The sequence below is a fragment of the Benincasa hispida genome, chromosome 7 (assembly GCF_027475165.1).
Source record: "Benincasa hispida cultivar pf3 chromosome 7, pf3_genome.v1.1, whole genome shotgun sequence".
NCBI classification, from domain to species: Eukaryota; Viridiplantae; Streptophyta; class Magnoliopsida; order Cucurbitales; family Cucurbitaceae; genus Benincasa; species Benincasa hispida.
In genome coordinates, this window is record NC_143484.1 from 27,329,099 (window position 1) to 27,354,258 (window position 25,160).

At 33.3% G+C, this 25,160-nt stretch overlaps 1 protein-coding gene across 1 annotated transcript; it reads left to right on the forward strand.

Annotated features, from left to right (window-relative positions):
- Nucleotides 1-302: 302 nt before the first annotated feature.
- On the forward strand, nt 303-11,037 carry LOC120081915 (sec14 cytosolic factor-like). Its single transcript, XM_039037096.2, has 6 exons — nt 303-598; nt 789-1,044; nt 5,657-5,693; nt 6,670-6,787; nt 9,530-9,640; nt 10,725-11,037. Exons 1-6 carry the CDS (start codon nt 527-529, stop codon nt 10,860-10,862), a joined length of 732 nt encoding a protein of 243 aa, XP_038893024.1. The 5' UTR covers nt 303-526; the 3' UTR covers nt 10,863-11,037.
- The last annotated feature ends 14,123 nt before the right edge of the window (nt 11,038-25,160 follow it).

Genomic DNA, 25,160 nt, shown 5'->3' on the forward strand with positions numbered 1-25,160 from the left:
AGGGGTATAGTCGATTTTTTCGACCAAACTGCCATTGGTCGGTTTAGTAATAACTTCGACCATCAAGGAGTACAAACCAATCGTCGATTGCTTTTGGTCGATTTTATTCATTAGTTTTTTTAAAAAAATATTGTCAGTTTGAAATTTTCTCAAACCGACTCCAACTAACTACCTTGGACTCGATTGGTTTTAGTTCGACTTAATTTTTCGGTCTATCATACTCACACTTAACCTACACTAAATTTAAACACATAAAGGATTAAAAGTCTCTTTATTTTAAAATTTAAATGGATGGGTGGAATATAAATGACATTATGTAAAATAGAAAAATAAATAAAAAGGAGATGAGAGGATATGATTTACCTACTTTTGGTGTGCAGGCAAGCCCTGCAGTTAAGAGACAGTACTTTCCTCCTTCCCTTTCCCATTCTTCAAGTCCTCTCTTAACTCATTCTCTCAAAATCAATCCCTTCAAACTACAAATCGCCTCTCTCCGTCGCGGATTCAACTTCCACCGACACGGACGATGGAGGATTCCGGCACCAATGCGATGATCCAGTTGAGAAATTCCGTCGAGAAATCAGGCTTCTCCACACAAGTAAGTAAATACCTAATCTAGTCTTTTCAAATTCATTAAGGTTTTGTTTGGTAATCATTTTGTTTTTTTATTTTTATTTTTTAAAATTAAACCCGTAAAAACATCTTTCATCTCATGAAAAATTGAGCCAGTCGAAATGATTACTAAACGGAATTGCAGTTTTGTTTTTCTAACTTTTTTTTCTTTACAGAATTGCTCCGATGCGACAATGATGAGATTTTTGATTGCGAGATCGATGGACGTTTCGAAAGCTTCGAAGATGTTCGTACAATGGCGGAAATGGAGAGACGCGATGGTTCCGAAGGGATTCATAGCTGAATCGGAGGTTGAAGATGAGCTGAAAGCTAAGAAGATTTTCTTACAGGGATTGTCTATTAGCCAACTCCCTGTTATGATTGTGTTGGCCAATCGTCATTTTCATGCCAAGGATCAACTCCAGTTTAAGAGTTAGTTTTCTCCTCTCTCTCTCTCTTCAAATGTGATACAATTTTTTGCTTTGGGATTTTATGAGTTTTCAACTTTTTGGAAATTTATTGAAAAGAAAAAAAAATTGATTTTGAACTTTTTCTTTTAGCTCATTAGATAACGATTTAATCTATATATTTTTTAAATTTTTTTGATGATTTAGCCTCTACATTAAAAAATAATAATAATAGTTTAGTTCATATACTTTATGATTTGTAACGATTTAGTCTAATTATAGGTAAATATGTTATTCTTATCTATGTACTTTGAAGTTGGGAGTCAAACAACTCGCTCCCAACTTCAAGTGGGTGCTCCATAGTTTTAAGGCTTCAATTATAATAATTGTGTTTCTAATTATTATAACCTATCATTAATTATAATATTACTATTTCAAATTCATCTTTTATTATTGTGTTTAATATTTGGAGATAATAGTATAGAGGGTCCCTATAAATAAAAAGTAATCCCAAAATAAAAAATAAATGGAATTTGACTTTTTGCTGATGTCATCACCTATAAAATTGCTATTTTAATTCTTCTTCCTTCTTTCTTTTGTAGATTATTTCCCTTTTTTTTTTTCATTTTTTATGCGTTTCTTCATCTTCATTTTTCCTTCTTTTTGCGTTTCTTCTTCTTCCTTTTTTTTTTGTTTTTTTGTTTTTTGTGTTTTTCCTTCATTCTTCTTCTTATTTTGGTTGGTTTGTCTTTGTCTGTATTCGTCCTCATTTTGTTTCTACGTGTGTTTGTCTTCGTTTTTGTCTGCATTCATTTTCTTCTTATGTTGCGATGAGGAGCGAGAGTGCAAATCGAAGAGGGCGATAGAGAGCAAGAGTGAGACTCAACGAGCAAGATCAAGAATTGGGGAGCGCAATGGGGAGTGAGAGCGAGAATCAGGGAGGACGATGGGGAGTGAGAGTGAGAATCAGGGAGGGCAATGGGGAGCGAGAGCAAGAATCAGCGAGCGAGAGCGAGAATGATTTCGAGCTACATGCCCTTGCGCGCATCTAGGGTTAAGTTGGTAACCTCACACAGTGACGACGTAAGTAGAAAGTCATTTCTCTGTTTTTTTTTTTTTAATATTTGGCCATTTTTCACTTGAGCTCCTTAAATAAGGCCATCTATTTGTCGGACTCTAATATTTCTAACTTATTCTCTCTCTTCCTTTTATTACAATGTTTTCTATTTCTTACTTAGACTAAAATAGGTTTCATCCCAAACACAAACGGTTGTAATATATACTAAAATATTTTGCACTCCAAATATATAGACTATTATAAACTATAGGCTATTGTAATCTAGAAACTATAATAACCAACTTAGAGCTCCAAATGCCCTCTAAAATGGTATGTTTATAAAAAATCTCAAAAGAATCAACTCAAATTCATGCTTCATAATGTGAATTTGAGGGGAAAAAAACTTGATTGTTTCATAATGAAGAAGTTGATTATCATATAGTCGTTTAGAGCAGAAATTATTTAGACCCTATTTGGTAATTATTTGGGTCTTATTTGGTAACCATTCTATTTTTTGTTTTTGCTTTTGAAATTGAAGCCTATGGACATTACTTTCAGCTCCAAATTTCTTCCTTTGTTATCTATTTTTCATCAATGGTTTAAAAAATCAAGCCAAATTTTAAGAATTAAAAAAAGTAGCTTTCAAAAGGTTGTTTTTGTTTTTGAAATTTGAATAAGAATTCAACCGCTTTCAAAAGGTTGTTTTTGTTTTTGAAATTTGAATAAGAATTCAACCATTATACTAAAATGAAATTTGAAATTTGAAATTTGAATAAGAATTCAATTCAAAAACTAAGAAACAAAAAATGAAATAGTTACCAAACGAGGCCTTAGAGTTAGAGTATAATATGGATATTAGAACATGGAGCACTCTAGCGGTGATTTAAATTGAAGATTTAAGGTGCGTTTGAAATGCATAAGTGTTTAATTTAAAAAATAAGTCATTTTGGAAAGGAAAAAAAAAGTATTTAGCAAACACTCAAAATAGCTTTTGAAGTGTATTTTCAACAAATTTTGTTAAAAGTGTTTAAATAAATTTTTTTTTAAAAAAACATTTTTTTCTCTTATCAATCCAAACGAGCCTTTAAAAATTGTTACGTCATTATAGGTCATTGTCACACCATTTTCATAGAGAAATTGTCAAAAATGGAAAAAAACACAAACTATTTTCATACTATGTTAAAAAATCATATCAACGGATATTTTTTAAAAAATTCCAAAATTACCCTTGATTTCCTACGGCGATTTCCGACCTTCTTTTTCTTCTTCTTCTGAGCTTCATTTTCATTCAATTCCAAAACAATTTCATTCAATTCCGATCATTCACCGATTTCAATTCATTTTCTTCTTCTTCATTGATTGATTTCATTGTTCTTCACCAAACAACTCAGAGGTTTTTATTCTTCTTTGTCGATTCCATCGATCACACAAGTACAGTTCTTCTTCTCCTTCTTCTGTTGCCTTGTAATGTTGTACATTTCGTTGTCGAGTGAAGAACAATTATTCTTCTTCGAATTTCACAGTATTCTCTTCACTCTAATGATTTATTCTTCAAAAAAAAAAAAAAAGAAAAAGAAAAAACTTAGAGGACAACAACTATTATTGTATGCCCCAATTCATAAATCAAGTTATTGAATTTTTCCTCCACAATTCCAACAAGTTGTTGTATACAATACTGCAAAGCTATTTTGGAAGCCAGTTATTGTATATAATAGCTCATATGGTTGGAACATCAGATTCTTAAAATTTTGAACACGATCAACATCTTATTCGACTGAAAGTGCGTAACTGATTGATGATGTATAGTATTATTACTTGTCTATCTCAGATAGACAGAGATAGTGCTCTATCTCCGTGTATCTCAGATAGACAAATATAGATACCTATCTTTGTAATAGACAAAGACTCTATGTAATAGACAAAGATAAACACCTATCTTTGTCTATCAGGGATAGATAGACAAAGATAGAATTATATCTTTGATTGATCTTCACTTGAGAGTTCTAAAAGAAGCAAGTATGTTGAAAAGTAGTCTTTTATTTTTGTCTCGTGAAGTAACTTCACAAGACAAACATATAACATTACGAGACAAACGAGATAATCTGTCGTTTGTCTCGTGAAGTTATAAGTTTGTCACGTGAAGTAACTTTACGGGACTTTCTATTCATCTTCACGAGACAGTATATATATATATATATATATATATATATATATATATATTCATTCTTAATGTTGTAAGTTTTTTTCATAATGGTGAAGTTCTTTTTTTTCATAATTTTGTAAGTTTGTCCCCCGAACTTTCAATTTGTTCAATCACCCTTTTGTAGGTTCAAAATGGTTGCAATTAGGTCTTTTTATTAGATTAAATAAAAGGATCTAATTGCAAACATTATGTCCTCAATTCAAAGTTATCAATAATAGATCCATTCAACTAAACAAATATAGAAATATAAAGTAGATATTAATGTTTACCATTAAAGTCTATCACTATCTATCTGAGATGGTATTCTATCTCTATCTATCTTAGATAGACAGAGATAGTGTTCTATCTTTGTCTATTTCAATTCAAATTTATCAATAATAGATCCACTCAACTAAACAAATATAGAAATATAGAATGCAAACGATATAGGAACTATAGAAACAGATATTAGTGTTTGCCTATCATTATCTATCTGAGATAGATAGAGATAGTGCTCTATCTTTATCTATCTTAATTCAAATGTATAAATAATAGATGTATTGATGTTAATGTTTTTTATAAAGCTTTTAAGATAGATAGTTGACATACAAGCACATTATTAAAACAGAAACAGATATTAGTGTTTACTATATAGAAACAGACATAGAGTGCAAATCATATAGAAACTATAGAAACATATATTAGAGTTTACTATATAGAAACCATAGATGGTTATCGTGCACTATTTGATGAAGAAGAAGACAAGGGAAAAGTATGGGTATCGGGCGTGAGCGTGAATATCGGACCGGTTGATGGGTAATCCGATTAATTGTAATTAACCGACTGATTATCCGTGTGGATACTTTTGGTATTTCACTACAGTGGGTTGGGCTTTTCTTCGATCATTTTTGGTTGGATTCAAATTTTGCTATAAAGTGTAAATATTTTTAAATATTTTTTTATATTTAAAAAGACCCATTTTTCATATTGTTTATTGTCCAAAAATTCTAAAAAAATTCTAAAACTTTTCTATTTTAAAGCTAGTTTTGAAACGTAGTTATATAAGAAAGATCAAAAGTGTAACGGCAACTTCTTAAAAGAAAAAGTAAAAGTAATTTTTTAAAACAAAATGCAATGTCTATGAATACATTTTATACTTTACCTAAAATTTAATTTAATTTGTTATTTTCATATTACATGGGATTTTTTCATTAATAACATTATTTTTTTAATAAATTGTCAAATAATCAAGCAAATCATATTCTTTAAAAAGTAATAATAACACTTTTGATTAATTAATTAATTTTATTTTATTTTATTTTATCTTACTTTTGATAGCTAGATTATTTGTTTATCTGACCCTAATTCATTATCTTCCCCTCTCTCTCTTGTATGCAGAGTTTCTAGTTCATCTATTGGACAAGGTCATTGCAAGGTGATCACTCCATTTTAATAATTATTAATAATAATGAAAGAAAAATAAGAATTATTATTAGTATTAGATTTTTTAAAAAATACACTAAATGATTGAGCAAATTTTTATTTTAGTAAAAGGGTACGCATTTTATGATGTAGCAACTTAGTATATTTGTATTTTCTCAAAAAAAAAAAAGAAAAAGAAAAAAAAACTTAGTTTCTATTTGATAACCATTTGATTTTTTTTGTTTTTTGTTTTTAAAAATTAAGTCTATAGATACTATTTTCATCTCCAAAATTTATTTTTTTGATATCTACTTTTTACCAATGGTTTAAAACCCAAGCCAAGTTTTGAAAACTAAAAATATAGCTTTTAAAAACATGTTTTTGTTTTTGAAATTTGTATTTTAAAAATATGCAAATTATTATAAGAAATAAGAAGGGAAATATGCTTAATTTTAAAAAATAAAAACAAAAAACAAAATGATTACCAAATGTGGTCTTAGTATTTACATTTTATTAAATACAACTAGTGATCTCTAATCAGTGTGCTAATCTACATATGTAAAACTAGAATTAAAATTTAACAATGATTTTTTTTAATTATCATAAACTAAATTGTTACAATTTAGCGTATAAGAACTGAATTGAAATCAAAAGAATTATCAAACTTGTTATCAGTTAAAATTTAAAGCTAAATTATTACATTTTATATAAACAAATTTACTTCCACCAAAAGTTCAAAAACCAAAAGGAGTTTTTAACCTAAAAATTCTTTGTACCTTTTGTCATTCCTCTAAATTAAAAATGCTACAATAAAGGTAAAACATATCTTACTTTGCTATCTTTATAATCTCCTCTAATATAAATTTATTGAAAACTAGTGGTTTGTTTCTTGACTTTTTTTTTTTAATAGTATACTTTATTTAAATTTTTAATATGGACTATAATTAAAAATAAATAAATTAAAATATATATTATTTATATATGGACAGTGGTTGCAAAGGAAAAGAAATTGGGAATGAAAAGTGGATTGCCATTGTTGATCTTCGGCAAATCTCATACAAGAATATTGATCCACGTGGACTCATCACAGGGTTTCAATTTTTACAGGTATCCTACAATATATTTTATTAATAAAATTCCATAATATTTCATGTACATGAATTTCTTAATTTTATTTCTTGAGTTTCTCTATTTGTTTCATTTAAATTTTTGTATTATACGTGTTTTTTCCCTTTTTAATCTTTTACAAATATGATATGGAAATATTTTCAAATATAACAAAATGACAAAATAGAATTTTATTTTTGTCATTTTGTTATATTTATAAATAAATTGAACATTTTATTATAGGGTCTTTTTAAATATGAAAAAAATATTTAAAAATATTTGCTAAAATAAAAATACTACATGGATGATTAAGCACACATAAAAAAAATATGTATAGATTTCGTAAGCTTAATAATCCAGAAATAATTGACTTTGGTGAAATTAAAAATTTAAGCGACTTCGAAATGAGTATTTTTTTTTTCACTTTTAGTTACATTGTTATTATTTTTAAAAAATATTAAATCTCAGATTTCTTTTTTCTTCTATTTTTTAAATAATATATCCGATCTTATATTAAATTTTGTTAAAATACTATTTTGGTTCTTATATTTTGAATTTTATTTCAACTTGGTCCTTATATTTTCAATTGTTTAATTTTGATCTTTGTACTTTCAATAAATATTGAAATTTGTCCCTAGTTAATTTCTCGTTGAGTTTTCTCAATCAAATAAGTCTCTATCTTCTTTATAATTATGTAAAATATATTTATATATGGCATTTCTTGCATAAAAAATAAAACTTAAGACTTATTAAAAATACATGAATTAAAATTGAATAATTGAAAGTAAAATAACAAAACTAGAATTGCATAAACTAAAATAATATTGGGATTTTTTTTTTTTTTTTTTTTTGAAGAAACCTAAATTTTAAATAAAAATGACAGGACAAAAATAAAACTGACAATCCTAAATTCTTTTCATGTTTTATCAGTTCTCCCTCTAACATGTTTTTCCTTATGTAGTAAATTTACTATAGTTAGTAGTGGCAGCCTAAAATAAAAAATGGGTTATTTAGATTTGTTGGGGGTAATTAGGAAAAAGGGGAGGTTTGAAACTTATTCAGGGAAAGGACGACTTTTTTTTTTTGTCCCCATCTGAATGCGTCTCTAAGAGACGCATCTGACAATATTTTATTACTTTTGCATCAGTTTCTAACAACTTTAAACAAAAACAATAATTTGAAATTAAAAATTAATATTGAGTATATCAAAATAATCATAGAAATTTCTTAATCTTAAAATAATATTATTGTTTATACGGTTAAAAAACTAGTAATATTACTATCAAATTAAAAAACGAGATTAGTGAGATTGTTGATTTTAGGTAAGAATGATTTAGAATTAAACAAATGAAATATTATTAATTTAAAAAAACATAAGTAATGAAAGAGTTGGATTTCATGTTGTTAAAGAATGAAAAAAATAATAGAAAAAATATTTTATTATTTTATTTTTTTAAGGGTGCGTCTTTTCAACAAACACATTTTTTTTATAATTTTTTTTAAGAGACACATTCAGTGCTGAAAAAAAGAAAATTAATAAAATATTGTTGATGCATCTTAAAGAGACGCATTCAGTATGAAAAAAAATAATAAATTATTGAGACACATTCTGATGGGGACAAAAAAAAAAAAGTCCCCTTTCCTCTAAATAAGTTTCAAAGCTCCTTTTTCCGTAATTAACTTTCGAAATGACCCCACAAATCTAAATAATCCCAAAAAAATGGCCAAAAATAAAAATGGAGGGTTAATATTGGCCAACTGCTATAGTTTCTCATGTTTTTCCTTATTAAGTACATTTGTTGTAGTGGGTCATCGATAATAAAAAAATTGGGAAAAAAAACTTGGGTGGAGTAAAAATTACCACGTGGTAATTAAATTTTTTTTTTAAAAATTAATATTATTTTTACTATTTTTATATTTATAAAATAAATAGTATGGACTTAGGTGCAACTGCTAAAAAATTAGGGAAAAAAAGGTGAGAATTAAATAGAAAGTATAAAGTTTCATTAATTTTGAGCAAATGTTTAGCTAATTTTAAATACAATTGAATGAAAACAGTTCAAACCCATTAAGAAATTGTCAAAATTGATTTATTTTCTTTTAAATTATTTTAGGCTTTAATTAATACAACCTATAATATAATATAAAGATATAAATTGATGTTTGTGCTATTAATAGTAATAATAACCACAATAACAACAATTTGCAAAGTAGTCATCATTTTGTTAGAGTACAGTAGAGGTCGGTCACTAACATATCAAAACTAGGTAGAGAAGTCCAATTTTCTTGGACCTTGCTCCAAACAGGATGGGAATTTCTCGATTAGGCGAAGAATGGAAAGGGAGTGGGGGAAAAGAATTCTTCGTGAACTAAAGGGGGACGGATACGGAGAATGCATTCCCTACCCCACTCCGATCTCCGTGGAAAATTTTACAGAGATGGAGAATGAAATGGAGAGTGGAGATGGAGACGAGAAATGGCATCCTCGGCCTTGCTCTACACCTAGACATGTTTTAATTTAGGTCGTCAAGTCTAGGTTTGTTAAGTCTTTGTTTGTTGAATGGTATAGAATGAATTATTTTAAATATTAGTGAAATTATTTAACTAAAGTTATAAAACTATGTATCAAATTATGGTTCAAATTATAATTTTAGTATTGGTACTTTCAAGGTCTTCTTTATTTGGTCAAAAAAGGATAAATCTAAATTAAATGATTATTTTGTGTATATAAAAATGTTGCAGAACTACTATCCAGAACGCTTGGGAAAGTGCTTCATTTTAAACATGCCATGGTTTTTTGTTAGCGTTTGGAGAATGGTTTCTCGCTTTGTTGACAGCGCAACGCTAAAAAATGTAAGTTTTTTGTTTTCATCGTTCATATCGAATCACTTCTATTAGTCTTTAGGGATAAAGTGCTTAAATAATATGACAATCTGAACAATTTAAACTATCCAACTCAAATTATAAAGATTGGTTGGATTAGTTTTAATTTCAGATTGAGTTAGGTTGAATTTTTTTAATGTTTCTTTTGAGGTTGATTGGGTCCAGATTATACTTTTAAAAAATTGAGTTAACCCAATCCAACTAAAATTTTTAATATATATATATATATTTACATAGATAGATAGTTCTTATGATGTTTTCATGAAGTTTATAATAGATATCTTAGGCCCCGTTTGTTAATCATTTTGTTTTTTAAAATTATGTCTATATCATCTATATTTTTTTATCATGATTTGCATATTCTTAAGTAAGGTAGTTGAATTCTTAGCCAAACTTCAAAAACAAAAACAATTTTTTTTTAGTTCTCAAAATTTAGTTTGGTTTTTTAAACCATTAGTAGAAAGTAAATAACAAATGAAGAAATTTAGAAGTGAAAGTAGTATACATAGACTTCATTTTAAAAAAACAAAAACAAAAATAAAATAAAATAGTTACCAAACGGAGCCTTAGATTTTGATATTTAAAATATGAGTTTAGTTATTAGTATATGTTGTACACAAAATTTAAGTAATTTAAGTTAATAAAAAATAATAAATAATAAATAGTCCGACAACCCAACCCAACCCAACTTGAATTTAAGGGTTGGGTTGGAGACCCATTCGACTCATTCAGATAGTCAACCCATTTTTGGATTGGTCCAAAAAAATCCCTCAACCTAACCCAATTCAACCCATATTCATATACTCTATTTAAAATAAAATAAAATTCAATGAATTTTGGATGAGAATTTTCCAAAATTTTAAAAATAATTTTTATATTAATTATCATTAATGTATTGTTTAGTATACTTTTTCATTGTTATTTCTGACTTTAATGTTTATATAGTGAAAATTTGATTAAGAATCTTAATACTGTTTCTTTCTTTTTTGCATTCGAAAGAAACCTAATTTGGTTATTAAGAAGCTTACAAATTTTAAAATCCAAATATTTATAGATTTCAATTGTGAGCAATGAAGAAGAAAGAAGAATTATGATAGAGGAAGTTGGAGAAGAAGTATTGCCAGATGAGTATGGTGGAAAGGCAAAGTTTATTGCTCTTCAAGATGTTCTTCTTCCTCACTTGCATGATTGAATATGTTATATAATTTAGCTCCCTAACTATTCAAATGGCCATTTATAATATGTTGAATTATTAAACCTCAGTGTGGTTATGGTAAATTATTTAACATGGGATTATATGTATTAAAAAAAAAAAAGGAGATTTTTAGTATCAAATTCCCATAATATCATTTTAGTGAGCTTAATTATGTCAAGATTTTTATACTTGCTTTTGCGTTATACGGTTTCGATTTGGTTGGTTATATTTACTTGAGCATGTCAATTAAAATAAGACCAATCATTAGGTGCCTAGTCCCTTATTCCTCTATTCTTTATATACTTACAATAAAATTAAAAATATCGATATTTTTTTTAAAAAAAATTACCACATGACACATTATTATTGGTTGCACCCAAGTTTTTTTTTTTTTTTTTTTTTGGCCCCTTAAAATAAGGTTCCACCTCTTTTAAAGGTAAGTAGAGTAACTATCTTGCTTACTATAAGATGATCAACACTACTTTTGATTTGTTTGATTATGAGATTAACCTACCGAACGAATAACAAGACAGTTGTATATATATGTCATGTATCTTCATGGATATTAGTTACTTACATTGTTACTTCTCTTATGCAAAATTAAGGATGCCAATTTTCTCTACAAAGATTTAGGCTTCTAAAACATCTAACTATAGCAAAATGATGCATCCATTATTTCTAGACTAGTTCAATGTCTTGGGGATGATAAATAAAACATAGTGAAAAATTTACGATTGAAAAAGAAAGTTAATATATAGAAGAGACTCCTTTTCCTCACATTCGAATTTTAAGAGTTGGGAAGAGGGTATAAATATAAGAGCTCTCCAAAAACTTGCAAAAGTGGTAGTGATTGAGTCTATCCCTCCACAAAGGTGCCAACACCATTCGTCCGAATAAACTGAAAACCTGGGTCATTATATCTCTAGATCTGGAAAATTGAATGCAATTTTCCATATCTGAATGTTTTGCTCCTCTCTTCTTAGGCATCAGAGTGTGGTAAACTTGACATTAGACTGGTGTGAGGATTTCTTAGCAGTGCAAGACGGATGTCAGCCTTGAACATCTGTCGTTACATCCTCATCTCACCAAGAGGGGGCTCCATGACACTTTCCCCCGACCTTGGCAAACAAAGGACGATGGAGGAAGGGATGTAGTAGCACTCTCACTTGTCTTTAGGTTGGAGGGGATGAGTCGAGATGGATAGATGACCTTGTTCTTATGCTCCATGAGAAGAGAAGCAGGTTACCTAACGATTTTGATAGACAAAGAAGAGAACGATTGCAAAAGGAAAAGGAATTAGAAACAGTTACCATTACTCACTGCCCATGTCTGATAAAGTTGGAGTGACAATTAACAAAGACTCTCATATCAACAACCATCCAACAACTAAAATAGTTGAATGCAAATCAACACTCCCGAGAGGAGGGACTAACATGGTAGCCTATTTGGCATTAAAAAATCGTAACTGATATGAAGAACATCAATTACATTGCGACAGGCGAATAATTGTGTCATCTCTCAAGAAACTAATGACCCGACCCTCAATAACCTTGTGTTAGCTTGCTGGAAGAACACTGTTGAGGGTTGCCTAAGGCAAGGCCTAAAGCCCACGGACGAGCCCAAGCTAGAGGGTATGAGAAGAAGGCAAAGAGGGACGCACGCCTCAAAAGGAAAATGTCAACATCTTGGAGTTTGGGCTAATCGGTCGAGCTAGTAGATATATATACCAAATGGAAAATAATCGAGTCGTACCTAGTCTGGTACCCTGCAACCTTGAGTGTTAGAAACCACCATGCCACCACCAGCGTTATATTAATCAGATGTGAATGTTGCAGGAAGGGACTATAAATTGTCTCATTTGACAATCTTAAATGAGAAGAGTAAGTAATATCCAAAGAGAGAGAACTATGATATTACTTCTTGCATGCCTAGCTAAACTATAAACCTTTTATACTTAGGCATCGGAGTGTGGTAGGCTCAATACCAAACTAGTATGAGGATCTCTTATGCAGGCTAGCTTGAAAGAACTCTACTAGACCATGATAGGCCTACAGTGTCATCCAATGCAAACAAGACTCGGGGCCATTCTCTAAAAGTCGACTCAAATGTGTATATTAATTTTTAATCAAAGAGGAATTTTTTTAAGGAAAAAAAAACTTAAGTTGATTCCTTAAAATCGAAGATGTAAACAAAGATAGAGATTTTGGTTCCTGGTGGGATATAGATGATCTAAGGGAAGAAATCCCTAAGCTCACTCCAATTACTTGTCATCTCCATGCCAATATTATACCAGGTGTGCATTACCAAAAAAAAAAAAAAAAAATCAAGAGCATTGATAAATGGCGTGTCAGCTCTGAAAAATTTTATGATTTAATGAAAACGTACATTGATGAAAATATTGATAAAAGTTATTGATAAATAGATATTTTTAAAAATATTAAAAAAAAATACGAATAAATAATCATTTTACTCTTTTTAAAATAAATAAAAAAAATTTATAATCAATATTGATGGAAAAATCTAGACAACATTGTATATGACCTTCACCAACCTCAATAGTGAATTCGTTATTCAATATGGTTGGCTAATCTATAAAATAAGAGAGATAAACTGCACAATAATCTGATGCTTGTCACATACAAGTGGAGCAAACTTGAGGTTTAGAGAGTTTAAATAGAATTCCTGAAGACTTATGAATCTTAACAAATTTCAACAGCTAGTTTATTTCTTACATAACTAATTCGTCTCTATTTTGTAACTGATTATAAGTTATGAACTATAAATACCTCAGTCAGGCTCATTACACAGAGATATAGAAATTAACGTACACATTTTTGTATGAAAGGTGCTGTAAACAATTTTCAAGTAGAAAAGAAAAGAATCCTTCTCGTGGATGTATGCTCTCTTTGTCGAACCATATAACTGCTGTGTTCATCCTCTTCTTCTTTCATTATTTCTTCATTCTTCAATATATTTTTGCATAAATCAAATAAAACAACCTCAGATCTACGTGCAAGCTAATTTGAGAAAGAAAAAGAAACAGAGAGAATGGGGAGAAGAGAGAAAGAGTTTTACCTGAAGTGTCTTCCCCTTTCCCGAATCTGATGAGCTGAGGGTATTGATTTTGACCTTACACGTGTAATTTGATATCTTTGTAATTGTGGCTTAATTAGAACCAAGTCCCTTACCTAACTCGAACCTTGAGCTGATCTAAAATTGGGCCTCTCTTTTCATCCGATTTTCCATCAGCTTTATTTCGTGGGCCTGCAAAAATAAAAGACAGCCCAACAAAATTGGTATCAGAGCTTGAAGAACATCAGGTAATTCTTTCTTGAAGCATCAAGATTTTCAAAAAAATGATTCTTGGTAGTATAAGTCTATGTTTCAAATTAGTAATGGCTGTTACAAGATTCAAAATAGAGAAGTTTGATGGGAAGGGTGACTTTGGCTTGTGGAAAGCCAAAATTAAGGCAATTCTTGTACAACAGAAAGCCCATAAAGCCCTTTTAGACTCATCTACTCTGTCACCTACGATAACAGCTCAAGGAAGGGAAGATATGGAACTTACAGCTTATGGAACCTTAGTACGCAACCTCAGCGACAACATCTTGAGACAGGTAATCGACCAAGACACAACTTATAAGATGTGGACCAAGCTGGAAGGTCTTTTTTCCACAAGGGATCTACCTAAGATGTTTTTAAGAGAGAAATTCTTCACATTCAAGATGAATTCTACTAAAATACTATCTGACAATTTGGATAAGTTTAAGAAGATAGTTTTTGAGTTCAAAGGCCTTGGTGAAAAGATTGGTGATGAAAATAAAGCCTTTGTTTTGTTGAACTCTCTACCCAAAGCCTTTAAGGAGGTAAAGAATACTTTGAAATACGGCAGGGAGTTAGCCACCACTGATGTCATTATCTCAGCATTGAGAACTAGGGAGTTGGAGTTTCAAGTAGTAAAAAAGGAACAGCCTAATGCAGAATGACTGTTTGTCAAAGGCAAGAACAAGCAGAACTACTCAAAAGGATCTAAAAATCAGTCTAATGAAGAACATAAGCCAAAAACAAAACTGAGGTCTAACTATTGTAAGAAGAAACGACAATTAATGAGAGATTGCTACAGTTTGAAAAGATATAATCAAGAGAAAGAGAAGGATAAAAAAGGGAAACAGCTAGGTGTCTCAGTAGTTGAAGGATCATATTTCTATTCTGATGCCTTAGCTTCTACAAGGAGCAAAACCAACCAAATCAGTCCTCTAGGGAAGTATGATTCAGTACTTGACTCAGGCTGTACCTATCATATGACAACTTTTAGACTATGGTTCAATATCTACAAGGATGTTGATGGAGAAGTAGTGTACATAGGGAATAGTGAAGCCTGTAAGATCAAAAGAATTGGTTTAGTATCCTTAAAATTAAAAGATGGATTAGTCAAACTTCTTAGAAATGTGAGACATGTACCTTTATTTAAGAGAAACTTGATATCTCTAGGTTTGCTAGACTATATAGAATGCGAATGCAAGGGAAAGAATGGAATCCTTGATGTTATTAAGGATTCTAAGGTAGTTTTAGTTGGTGAAAAGGTAAATGACCTCTATATTGTTAGAGGAGTAGACATGATGACTGGAGCCTACACCATTTCTACAGCAAACTTGATAGAAGTAGACTTATGGCATAAAAGACTATCCCATATCAGTGCCAAAGGGATGCAAGCATTGTCTAAGCAAGGTATATTGCCCAAAGGGATCAGTGAACACCTTTCTTTCTGTGAACACTACAATTTAGGGAAATCCACCAGGCAAAGCTTCACAAAATCTCAGCATACCACCAAAGGAATACTAGACTATGTTCATTCTGACCTATAGGGACCATCTTCTACACCAAGCCTCAGTGGCTCAAGGTATTTTCTAACCTTAACAGATGATTTTCTAGGAAAAGTTGGATATACTTCCTAAAAACTAAGGATCAAGTCTTTGGAAAGTTTAAAGAATGAAAAATTAAGATAGAAACACAAACATTTAAGAGGTTAAAATACTTTAGAACTGACAATGGGCTTGAGATTTGTAATGAAGGCTTTGATAAGTTTTGTAGTGAGAATGGCATAACAAGACCTGGACTGTGAGGTACACACCTCAACAGAATGAAGTTGCTGAGAGACTAAATAGAACTATAATTGAAAGGGAAAGGTGTTTGTTATCTGATGTTATTCTAGGTGATTTTTTTTTTTTTTTTTTTTGTAGAAGCTATAGCTTACACTGTTTATACCCTAAATAGGTGCCCACGCACATCCCTAGAGCTACTTACCCCAGAGGAGAAATTCCATACTCTGACCGAAGATTTATGTCTCGGATGAAGAGCTCTCTTGGCCACGACTGAAGCTTTCCAAGGAGCAATGTGGAAAAATGGGCGAAAGAAAGCCCGATCAAGTTGTATTGATGACTTTTGGAGAACTTCCAGCTATCAAGGAGACGAAAAGCTATGTGAAGTAAAGTCGCCGACTCCCAATCCGGTCAGAAGAAACAAGTCAAATTGACCCGTTCCATTCGCAAATCTTCTTTGTGAAATTGAAGAAGAAATGGGCGGGCAGCTTGTCGCTCGGCGGCCGACGACTAGAATTTCTCAATCGGAAAATTGAGCCAATTCCAATTTTGATTTGCCGGCTACTTGTTTCATGGCTTTAATTTGAGCTGCAGATCCTACTCTGGAGACGGAAATACCCACATTAATAGCAGGTCTGATTCCAGCATTGAATAGATCGGCAGATAAGAATATTTGTCCATCGGTAATGGAAATTATTGCAGATTCATTTTGCAAGTTCGTTATTAGCCGTCGAAAAAAGTAGAAGTCTCACTCCTATTAAGATATTTATGAACACGGAATGATCAGCATTCCTTCTCTCTAACCACCCTCCTAATCTAGACAACCTTAAAGTATTTGGGTGTGTGGGGTTTGTACTCAAAATAAGGGAAAGTTGAAAGACAGGACTACTAAATGTATGTTTGTAGGTTTCATTGAGGAAGTCAAAGGGATTTAAGGTGTAGGATCCAGTAGAGAAAAAATTCATCATTAGTATAGACATAACTTTCAGAGAATGAGAGATGTTTATGCAAAAGAAAGAAAAGCCAAATGATGAAGTTGAGTCTTCCACCACAAGAATTGAGGTGGAGATAACTACTGAGCAACCAACAGAGCCTAATCTACCTAGTTAGGAAGAGACAACTAATATACAGCATGATTTGAGTCAGTATGCCTTAGTTAGGGATAGACAAAGAAGAGCTATAACTCCTCCAGCCAGGTATACTAAAATGAACGACATGAATTTGGTGCTTAATGCTATTGTAGCTCCCACAGACCAAGAGCCAACCAATTTTGAAGAGGCTACTAGTGGTCCTAATGCAAGAAGTTGGATAGAATCCATGAATGAGGAAATGCACTCACTAAGTGTGAATGATACCTGGTCCCTAGCCCCTCTCGCTAAAGGATACTGAGCCGTCTTCAGAGGATTTGACCGCTACCTGGGGGGGGGGGGGGGGGGGGGGGGGGGGGAACAAAAACATTTGAAAATGGGGTGAGGTTACGCCCAGTGAGTGACCAAGAAAACATAGTAAATTCTCATGCATAATTTTAGAAAATAGTTTTATCTGAAATATAAACTTTTGCAGCATAAATATTTTCCAAGCGTAAATTATATAAAACTATTTTAAACATAAAATAGTGAATCATTTCTCAAGTCAAAGTACTGTATAACTGGTAAAATAATCCCAACACCAACTACAAGTCCAGAGAGAACCCTTTTGCTCAATCTCTGACTTTATTCACCTGTGGCCACACTAAGTACCTTCACACATTAGGTACTACTGCTCAGATACCTTCTCCTTGTACTTCAGTATCGAGCTACTAGGATACCTTCTCCAACGTACTTCAGTATCCCATTGGCTTGGTACCTTCTCAAACGTACTTCAGTACCAATAGATACCTTCTCCTTGTACTTCAGTATCTAGTTGGGTGGATGGCTTCTCCTTGTACTTCGGCATCGCATTTTACTAAAACTATTTATAAACAACTTTTTTCTTTAAAGCATGTACATTATAACACGTATACAAAATGACTTTAAAGATGGTAACGCATGCTGGATAAAATTATACATATACATATGTAAATAGTTTTTCAACAATAGGCATGCGTTCACAACACAATTCAGATCTTGCTTGGAAACCACTTTATAAAACTAGTAGGCATGAGAATTATTTTTGAAAACATGCTTTCTGTAAATGTTGTAATCAAAATAGTTTAAAAAAATTTTAGTCCGAAAACATTTTAGCCACTCACCTCGAACTCTTAGGAACTTTTCACTCAAGTAGCTCCTCGGGTCCCTTTTTCACCCCTAGAATCCAGATTCAACTTAAAACTTAGATTACTCATAGTTTCGAACCTTATTTGGAAATACTTACTTCTACAAACTTATTCTAAAATAGCTTAGGAATCTTACCTTAAACTTTCAGCTCAGAATTCTTTGTGGTTTGGCCGGAATCTCAAAATCTTCAAGACTGGCCTAGACTGATCTGACAGTCTGACCCTTCTGCCTTCTTCTCAACCTCCAGCCCAGTTCCTTTGAGCTTTTCCTTTGGCAGCCCTACTCTGAAAACTAGACTTTCAGAGATTTCAGATGGCTTTAGAATCACTTTAAACGCACGAGTATATTGGAAGATCTTCTTGTCCAAAGTTGACACATTCCCCTAAACCCTCACTGCCTTCTACTTTCTCTATGAAATTTATGATTTTTGAGTGATTTAAAAATGAAATCCCAACTCCCTATTTATAGGTATTCAAATTGCTCGTAGGATTGACAGCACCTACTTGGCTGTATGACTAAATGTTTAATCCTCCCTTTATCAACGTAAGCTGACTTCACCTTGATTCAATGTGTTCTTCCCAAACGCATCCAACACAATTTCTTAGGGTTTAAGAATTTCTCTTAAACGGACACCTAGATTTTAATTGACGTTTGCCCTTATGTCTTCAAGCTTTGTTTGTATTCAAATTAGGGTTTTTACATGCATAATCCACCCCAACGCGTCCAAATACATCGCCCAGAAGCTTGCTCGGCCGTTCAATGCATAGGCGAGGCGTGGGCGTGACGTTCGAATCGGACAAAGCAAGACTAACGCATAGGCGCTCTCACTCTTTCTGCTCTCGGCAGTGTCGCTCTCTCCACTCTCGGTAGTGTCGCTCTCTCCCACTTTCTCACTAGTCTCGCTCTCTTCAGCAATCTCGTTGGTCTTGCTCTCTCCAGCTTTAACTTTTCTCTCCAATCTCGCTCTCTCCAACTTTCTCGCTGGTCTCGCTCTCTTCACTCTCGCTCTCTCCAACAATCTTGCTGGTCTTGCTCTCTCCAATCTCGCTCTCCTTCTCGCTCTCTCCATCTTTAACTTTTCTCTCCACTATCGCTCTCTCCAGCTTTCTCGCTGGTCTCGCTCTCTCCAATCTTCTATCCAATCTCGCTCTCTCCTATTTCCTCTCCAATCTCGCTGGTCTCGATCTCAATGATTTCACTCTCAACGATCTCGCTGATCTCACTCATAGCTACTGCGAACATTGTTCTCCGTACACATTTGCTCACCACTTTGTGATACTTTTACACAGATTTTCCAAATTTTTTCAAAGTAGTTTCCCATATTTTCCGCATTTCACATAAATTCCATATTTTTCTCAGTCCTTCAACCATGACGCACTTCACCTAATTTCTCCATACTTAGCCGAATTTTTCCCCAAATTTTTCAAACTTAATTTCCATATTATTCCACACTATCTCAACCTACTTATTATTTTTCCCCAACTTTCCCAACTCAATTCCATATTTTTTTTTCTTTTCAAATCCCCATTCTTTCTTCACCATTTCATACTAACTTTCTCATCAACCTATTCAACTTATTTATACAAATTTAAATAGGGACACACAATTAAGTGAAAAATTAAGACAATTTAAATAAGAAAACACACTTAAGTGTAAAATTGGGATTCGGGATTCACATTTACCTCCTCCTTGTAAAAATTTCGCCCTCGAAATTTCGCCACAAGTCCGTCAGTTAAACAACTGCGGATACTTATTTCTGATTTGCTCCTTAACTTCCCATGTTGCTTCTTCTATAGCATGATTCCGCCATAGCACCTTCACTAATGGGATTGTCTTATTCCTCAAGACTTGTTCCTTTCTGTCCAGAATCTCCACTGGTTCGTCCTTATACGAAAAATTCTCTTTCAACTGTATTGGTTGCTCAGATAATATATGAGTAGGATCTGGCACATACTTTCTAAGCATTGCCACATGAAACACATCATGAACATGAGATAATTCTGGGGGTAAATCCAATCGATATGCCATTGGACCAATCCTTTCTATTATCTCATAGGGTCCAATATATCTCGGGCTTAACTTCCCTTTTCTACCGAACCTGAGTATTCCTTTCCACGGAGATAATTTCAGAAATACTTTATCACCCATTTCAAACTCTAATTCTCTTCTCCGCTTATCAGCATAACTTTTCTGCCTAACTCGAGCCGTCTTAAGATTATCTCTTATAATCTTAACGTTATCTGATGTCTGTTGTACAAGTTCTGGACCTAGTAATTTCCTTTCACCGACTTCATTCCAGCATATCGAAGTTCTACATGGTCTTCCGTATAGGGCTTCATATGGTGCCATTCCGATACTCGAATGGTAGTTGTTGTTATACGTAAATTCAATTAACGACAGATGTGTATCCCAACTGCCTTTGAATTGCAACACACATGCCCTCAACATGTCTTCCAATGTCTGGATTGTTCTCTCAGACTGACCATTCGTCTGTGGATGAAAAGCGGTATTGAAATATAACTTGATCCCCATAGCTTTCTGAAAATTAGGCCAAAACTTTGATGTAAATCTGGAGTCTCTATCTGATACAATTGAAACTAGAGCTCCAAACTGACTTACGACTCGATCAACATATAGCTTAGCTAGTTGGTCCCGGGTATAAGTGGCTTTAATAGGTAAAAACTTAGTTATTTTTGTCAATCTATCCACAATTACCCATATACCATCATAGCTTGCTGGTGTCTTAGGTAATCCATACAAGAAATCCATCATAATATGTTCCCACTTCCATTCTGGTACTAGGAGTGGATTAAGTAATCCTGCTGGTTTCTGTCTCTCTGGTTTAACTTGTTGACATATTAGGCACTTGTCAACATACTTCGCTATTTCTTTTTTCATACCCGGCCACCAGTACGATTTCTTTAATGTTTTGTACATCTTCGTACTTCTTGGGTGCATAGCATATGCCGAACTATGTGCTTCTTCTAGGATAGCTTATCTAAGAGCTAAGTCCTTAGGTACGCAAATCCTATCCTCCTTTAGTAGCACTTTGTCTGTTCTTAGTTGATAATCCGTCCTCAATCCTTTATCCACTTTTTTAGCTAACTTCTTCAGATCAGAATCCTTTAATTGCTCACGTAGAATATTTTCTACAAGAGTAGGACGCACGTGAAATAAGGCTAATAATCCTCCTTTTCGACCGATTGATAATGCTGCCCTAGCATTATACAACTCATGGATCAATCTACCCTTTACTGATTTAATACTAGCTTCAGCTGATCTAGTTTTGCAACTTAAAGCATCAGCTACCACATTTGTTTTACCTGGGTGATAGTCAATTGTACAATCATAATCTTTAATCAATTCAAACCATCTTCTCTGTCTTAGGTTTAGTTTCTTTTGATCAAAGATATTCTTTAGACTCTTATGGTCTGTAAATATATGACATTGCTTGCCAAACAGGTAATGTCTCCACAATTTTAGAGCTAACACAACTGTTGCTAATTCTAAGTCATGTGTAGGGTAATTACATTCATGCTTCTTTAACTTTCGCGAAGCATAGGCTACTACTTTTCCTTCTTGCATCAGCACACATCCTAACCCTTGTCGGGATGCATCACAATAGACCTCAAACCCCTTACCTGGTGTAGGTAGAGTTAATACTGGTGCTGATACTAACCTTTGTTTCAGCACTTGAAAACTATGCTCGCATTTTGGCGACCATTCAAACTTCACATCTTTTCTGGTCAGGTTTGTCAATGGAAGGGCTATCTTAGAGAAACCCTCCACGAATCTCCTATAATAACCTGCTAAACCCAGAAAACTGTGTACTTCGGTTACATTCAGGGGTCGTTCCTAATTAACTATTGCTTATATCTTTTGGGAATCAACACTAACTCCGTCAGCGGAAACTATATGCCCAAGAAATATGACTTGATTTAACCAAAAATCACACTTACTAAATTTGGCATATAACTTCTTTTCTCTTAAAGTTTGTAATGCCATCCTTAGATGTTCTTTGTGTTTTTCCACACTACTAGAATACACTAGTATGTCATCTATGAATACTATCACAAACTGATCTAGATAAGAATGAAATATCCTATTCATCAAGTCCATAAATACTGTAGGAGCATTTGTCAATCCAAACGGCATTACTAGGAACTCAAAATGTCCATATCTAGTTCTGAATGCAGTTTTAGGAACATCTGTGTCTTTCACCTTCAACTGGTGATAGCCTGACCTCAAATCTATCTTAGAGAACACCGTTGCTCCCTTTAACTGATCGAAGAGATCATCTATACGAGGCAATGGGTACTTATTCTTAATGGTCACTTTATTCAGCTGTCTATAGACTATGCATAATCTAAGAGTACCGTTTTTCTTCTTAACAAACAAGACTGGCGCTCCCCAAGGTGATACACTGGGTCTAATGTACCTCTTATCCAAGAGTTCCTATAATTGAACTTTTAACTCTTTCAACTCCATTGGGGTCATCCTATATGGTGCTTGGGATATAGGTGCAGTACCAAGAATTAACTCAATAGTAAATTCCACTTCCTTATCAGGCGGTAAGCCTAGTAATTCTTCAGGGAACACATCTAAGAATTCTTGTACTACAGGTACATCCTCAGGTTTTAGTTTCTTAGCTTGGGAAACTACTACAGATGTTAAATAGGCTTCACATCCTTTACTCAACAGTTTTCTAGCTTTTATTGCTGATATTAAACTTCCTGGGAGTATTCGTTTACTTCCTACCAGAGTTATTTCTTTTTCACCGGGTTTCCTAAACACTATTTCTCTTCTGAAGCAATCCATAATGGAATAGTGTTTACTTAAGAAATCTATACCTAAAATAACATCAAATTCTAGTAATTCTAATGGAATTAAGTCGACCCAAAAACTTTGGTCTCCAAGAATTACTTCACAATTCCTATAATACTCATGTACCATTAGAGTATCTCCTACAGGCGTAGAGATAAATAATTCCTCATCCATACGTTCAAGTATTTTATCTATATGTAATGTACACATACTACATATGAATGAGTGTGTAGCACCAGGATCAAATAATGCGTAAGCGGATTGATTACATAAAGTTATCGTACCAGTTACGACATCTGGAGCCTCTTCCGCTTCCTGGTGTGTCATAGCGTACATTCTACCCTGCTGCTGCTGCTGTCGCTGTTGGGGTCGTCCAGCTACCCCTTTCCGCTTAGCTACACTGGATTCCTCACCTCTAGTTCCAGTAGTTCTAGGTTGGTTCCCCGTCTGTGTTACTTGTCTTTGTTCATTTTGTGTTCCACGACTTAGCTGGGGAAAATCTCTTCTGAAATGCCCAGCTTGTCCGCACTGGAAACACACATTCCTATTACCGTAGCATACCCCTGTATGAGGTTTACCACAGTTTACACACAGCGGTTTCCTCCCCGTACTAGCCACCGACTCACTAGCACGACCTGATACTGATCTACCACTTTGTTTAGCTACAAGTCTGGACTTCTTTCGACTCAAACTTTGTTGGCTCATGCCCCCAAAACTCCTTATCCCCGACTGTCCAGAGAACGAGGATCTAAATTTTTTACTTCTTGTTTCTCCAGGCACTCTAAACTATTCTTCTTCTGGTTGAAGTTCATCATCCTTCGCTACATCCCGCTCTACTCGGATAGCGGTCTAAACTAACTGAGTGAAATTCACCCAATTAGATGTAAAGGTAACAGATGTACGTATTTTTCTTCTTAGGCCACTCTCAAATCTCCTACACCTCTCCTTCTCTTCCGCGATGATTGGGAGGGCATACTGAGATAACTCAGTAAATTTTTTCTCATACTCAGCAACCGTCATTACTCCCTGAGTTAGCCTAAGGAATTCCTCCCTCTTCGCATCTCTAAAAGAACTAGGGTAGTATTTATCCTCAAATACTTATCTAAACTCAGACCAAGTCATAGTTTCTAAACTACCTCATCTAGCCTCTATTACTTTCCACCACTTCTCAGCCTCTTTTTGTAGCAAGAATGCCACTAACTCGACCTTACGGTCTTCAAGGCATCTCATAACTTTAAAACACTTCTCAATCAAATCCAACCAGATTTCAGCATCAAATGGATCTGTGGTTCCATCGAATGTCGTGGCTCCTAAAGCTTTCAGCCTCTCGATGCCGAACTTCTTTTCTGGATCGTTTTGAATCGATCCTACACTTGCCGCTAATATTTGAGTGATTCTATCGAACACTCGATCCTCCATCTCATGATCTACACCTACCTTTGGTGTACTAGACTCGTTTTCAGAAGTTACCTCCTATTCTACTGAGTCTCTAACTTTTTTCCCCTTCGGATCTGGGTCTGACGAGACCTCAGGACCTCCATTGGTAAGGTCAATATTCCTCTTCTCAGTCTGCTTGCTCGGTCTGCCTCTTTTCCTCAGCATCTTTGCCTAGTTATTAAGTATACATGTTAGGGACTTATCTATAGGACTTTAATCTAATGCATGAACTCTCTCTTTCACCTAAAGTCTTATGTTTTAGTACTAAGCTAGCTTAAATCTTTCCCAAACTTACATATAACCCATCCTTTAATACCAAGTTGGTATCAAATAATTCCTCAATTATCCCAAAAACTTATGCTCTGATACCAAACTGTCACACCCCACCCCAGATCACCCTCTTAGCCTAGAGAAGGGCGTGACTGCAGTAGTTATCAACCCTTAGGCTAACACTTATTGCCTAAAAACTGTTGCGGAATAACTCTGATACCAAATACAAATTATATGCAACGGGACGTCTTTAGGCTTACAATTTATTAACTTAGAAACTTAATATGTTTATAGTATTTACAACATTAGATTTACAAGTCCCAAAACCCATAAACCCTAGTCCCTATATGAACAATAGTAACATGTGTACAATATTAACAGTAACCACCTAGCAAACGGTTACAAGTCTT

Coding starts and splice junctions, on each gene's coding strand:
- LOC120081915 (XM_039037096.2), top strand. CDS start 527: ATGGAGGATTCCGGCACCAATGCGATGATCCAGTTGAGAAATTCCGTC. Junction 1,045..5,656: donor GGATCAACTCCAGTTTAAGA/GTTAGTTTTCTC, acceptor TCTTGTATGCAG/AGTTTCTAGTTCATCTATTG. Junction 5,694..6,669: donor TTGGACAAGGTCATTGCAAG/GTGATCACTCCA, acceptor ATATATGGACAG/TGGTTGCAAAGGAAAAGAAA.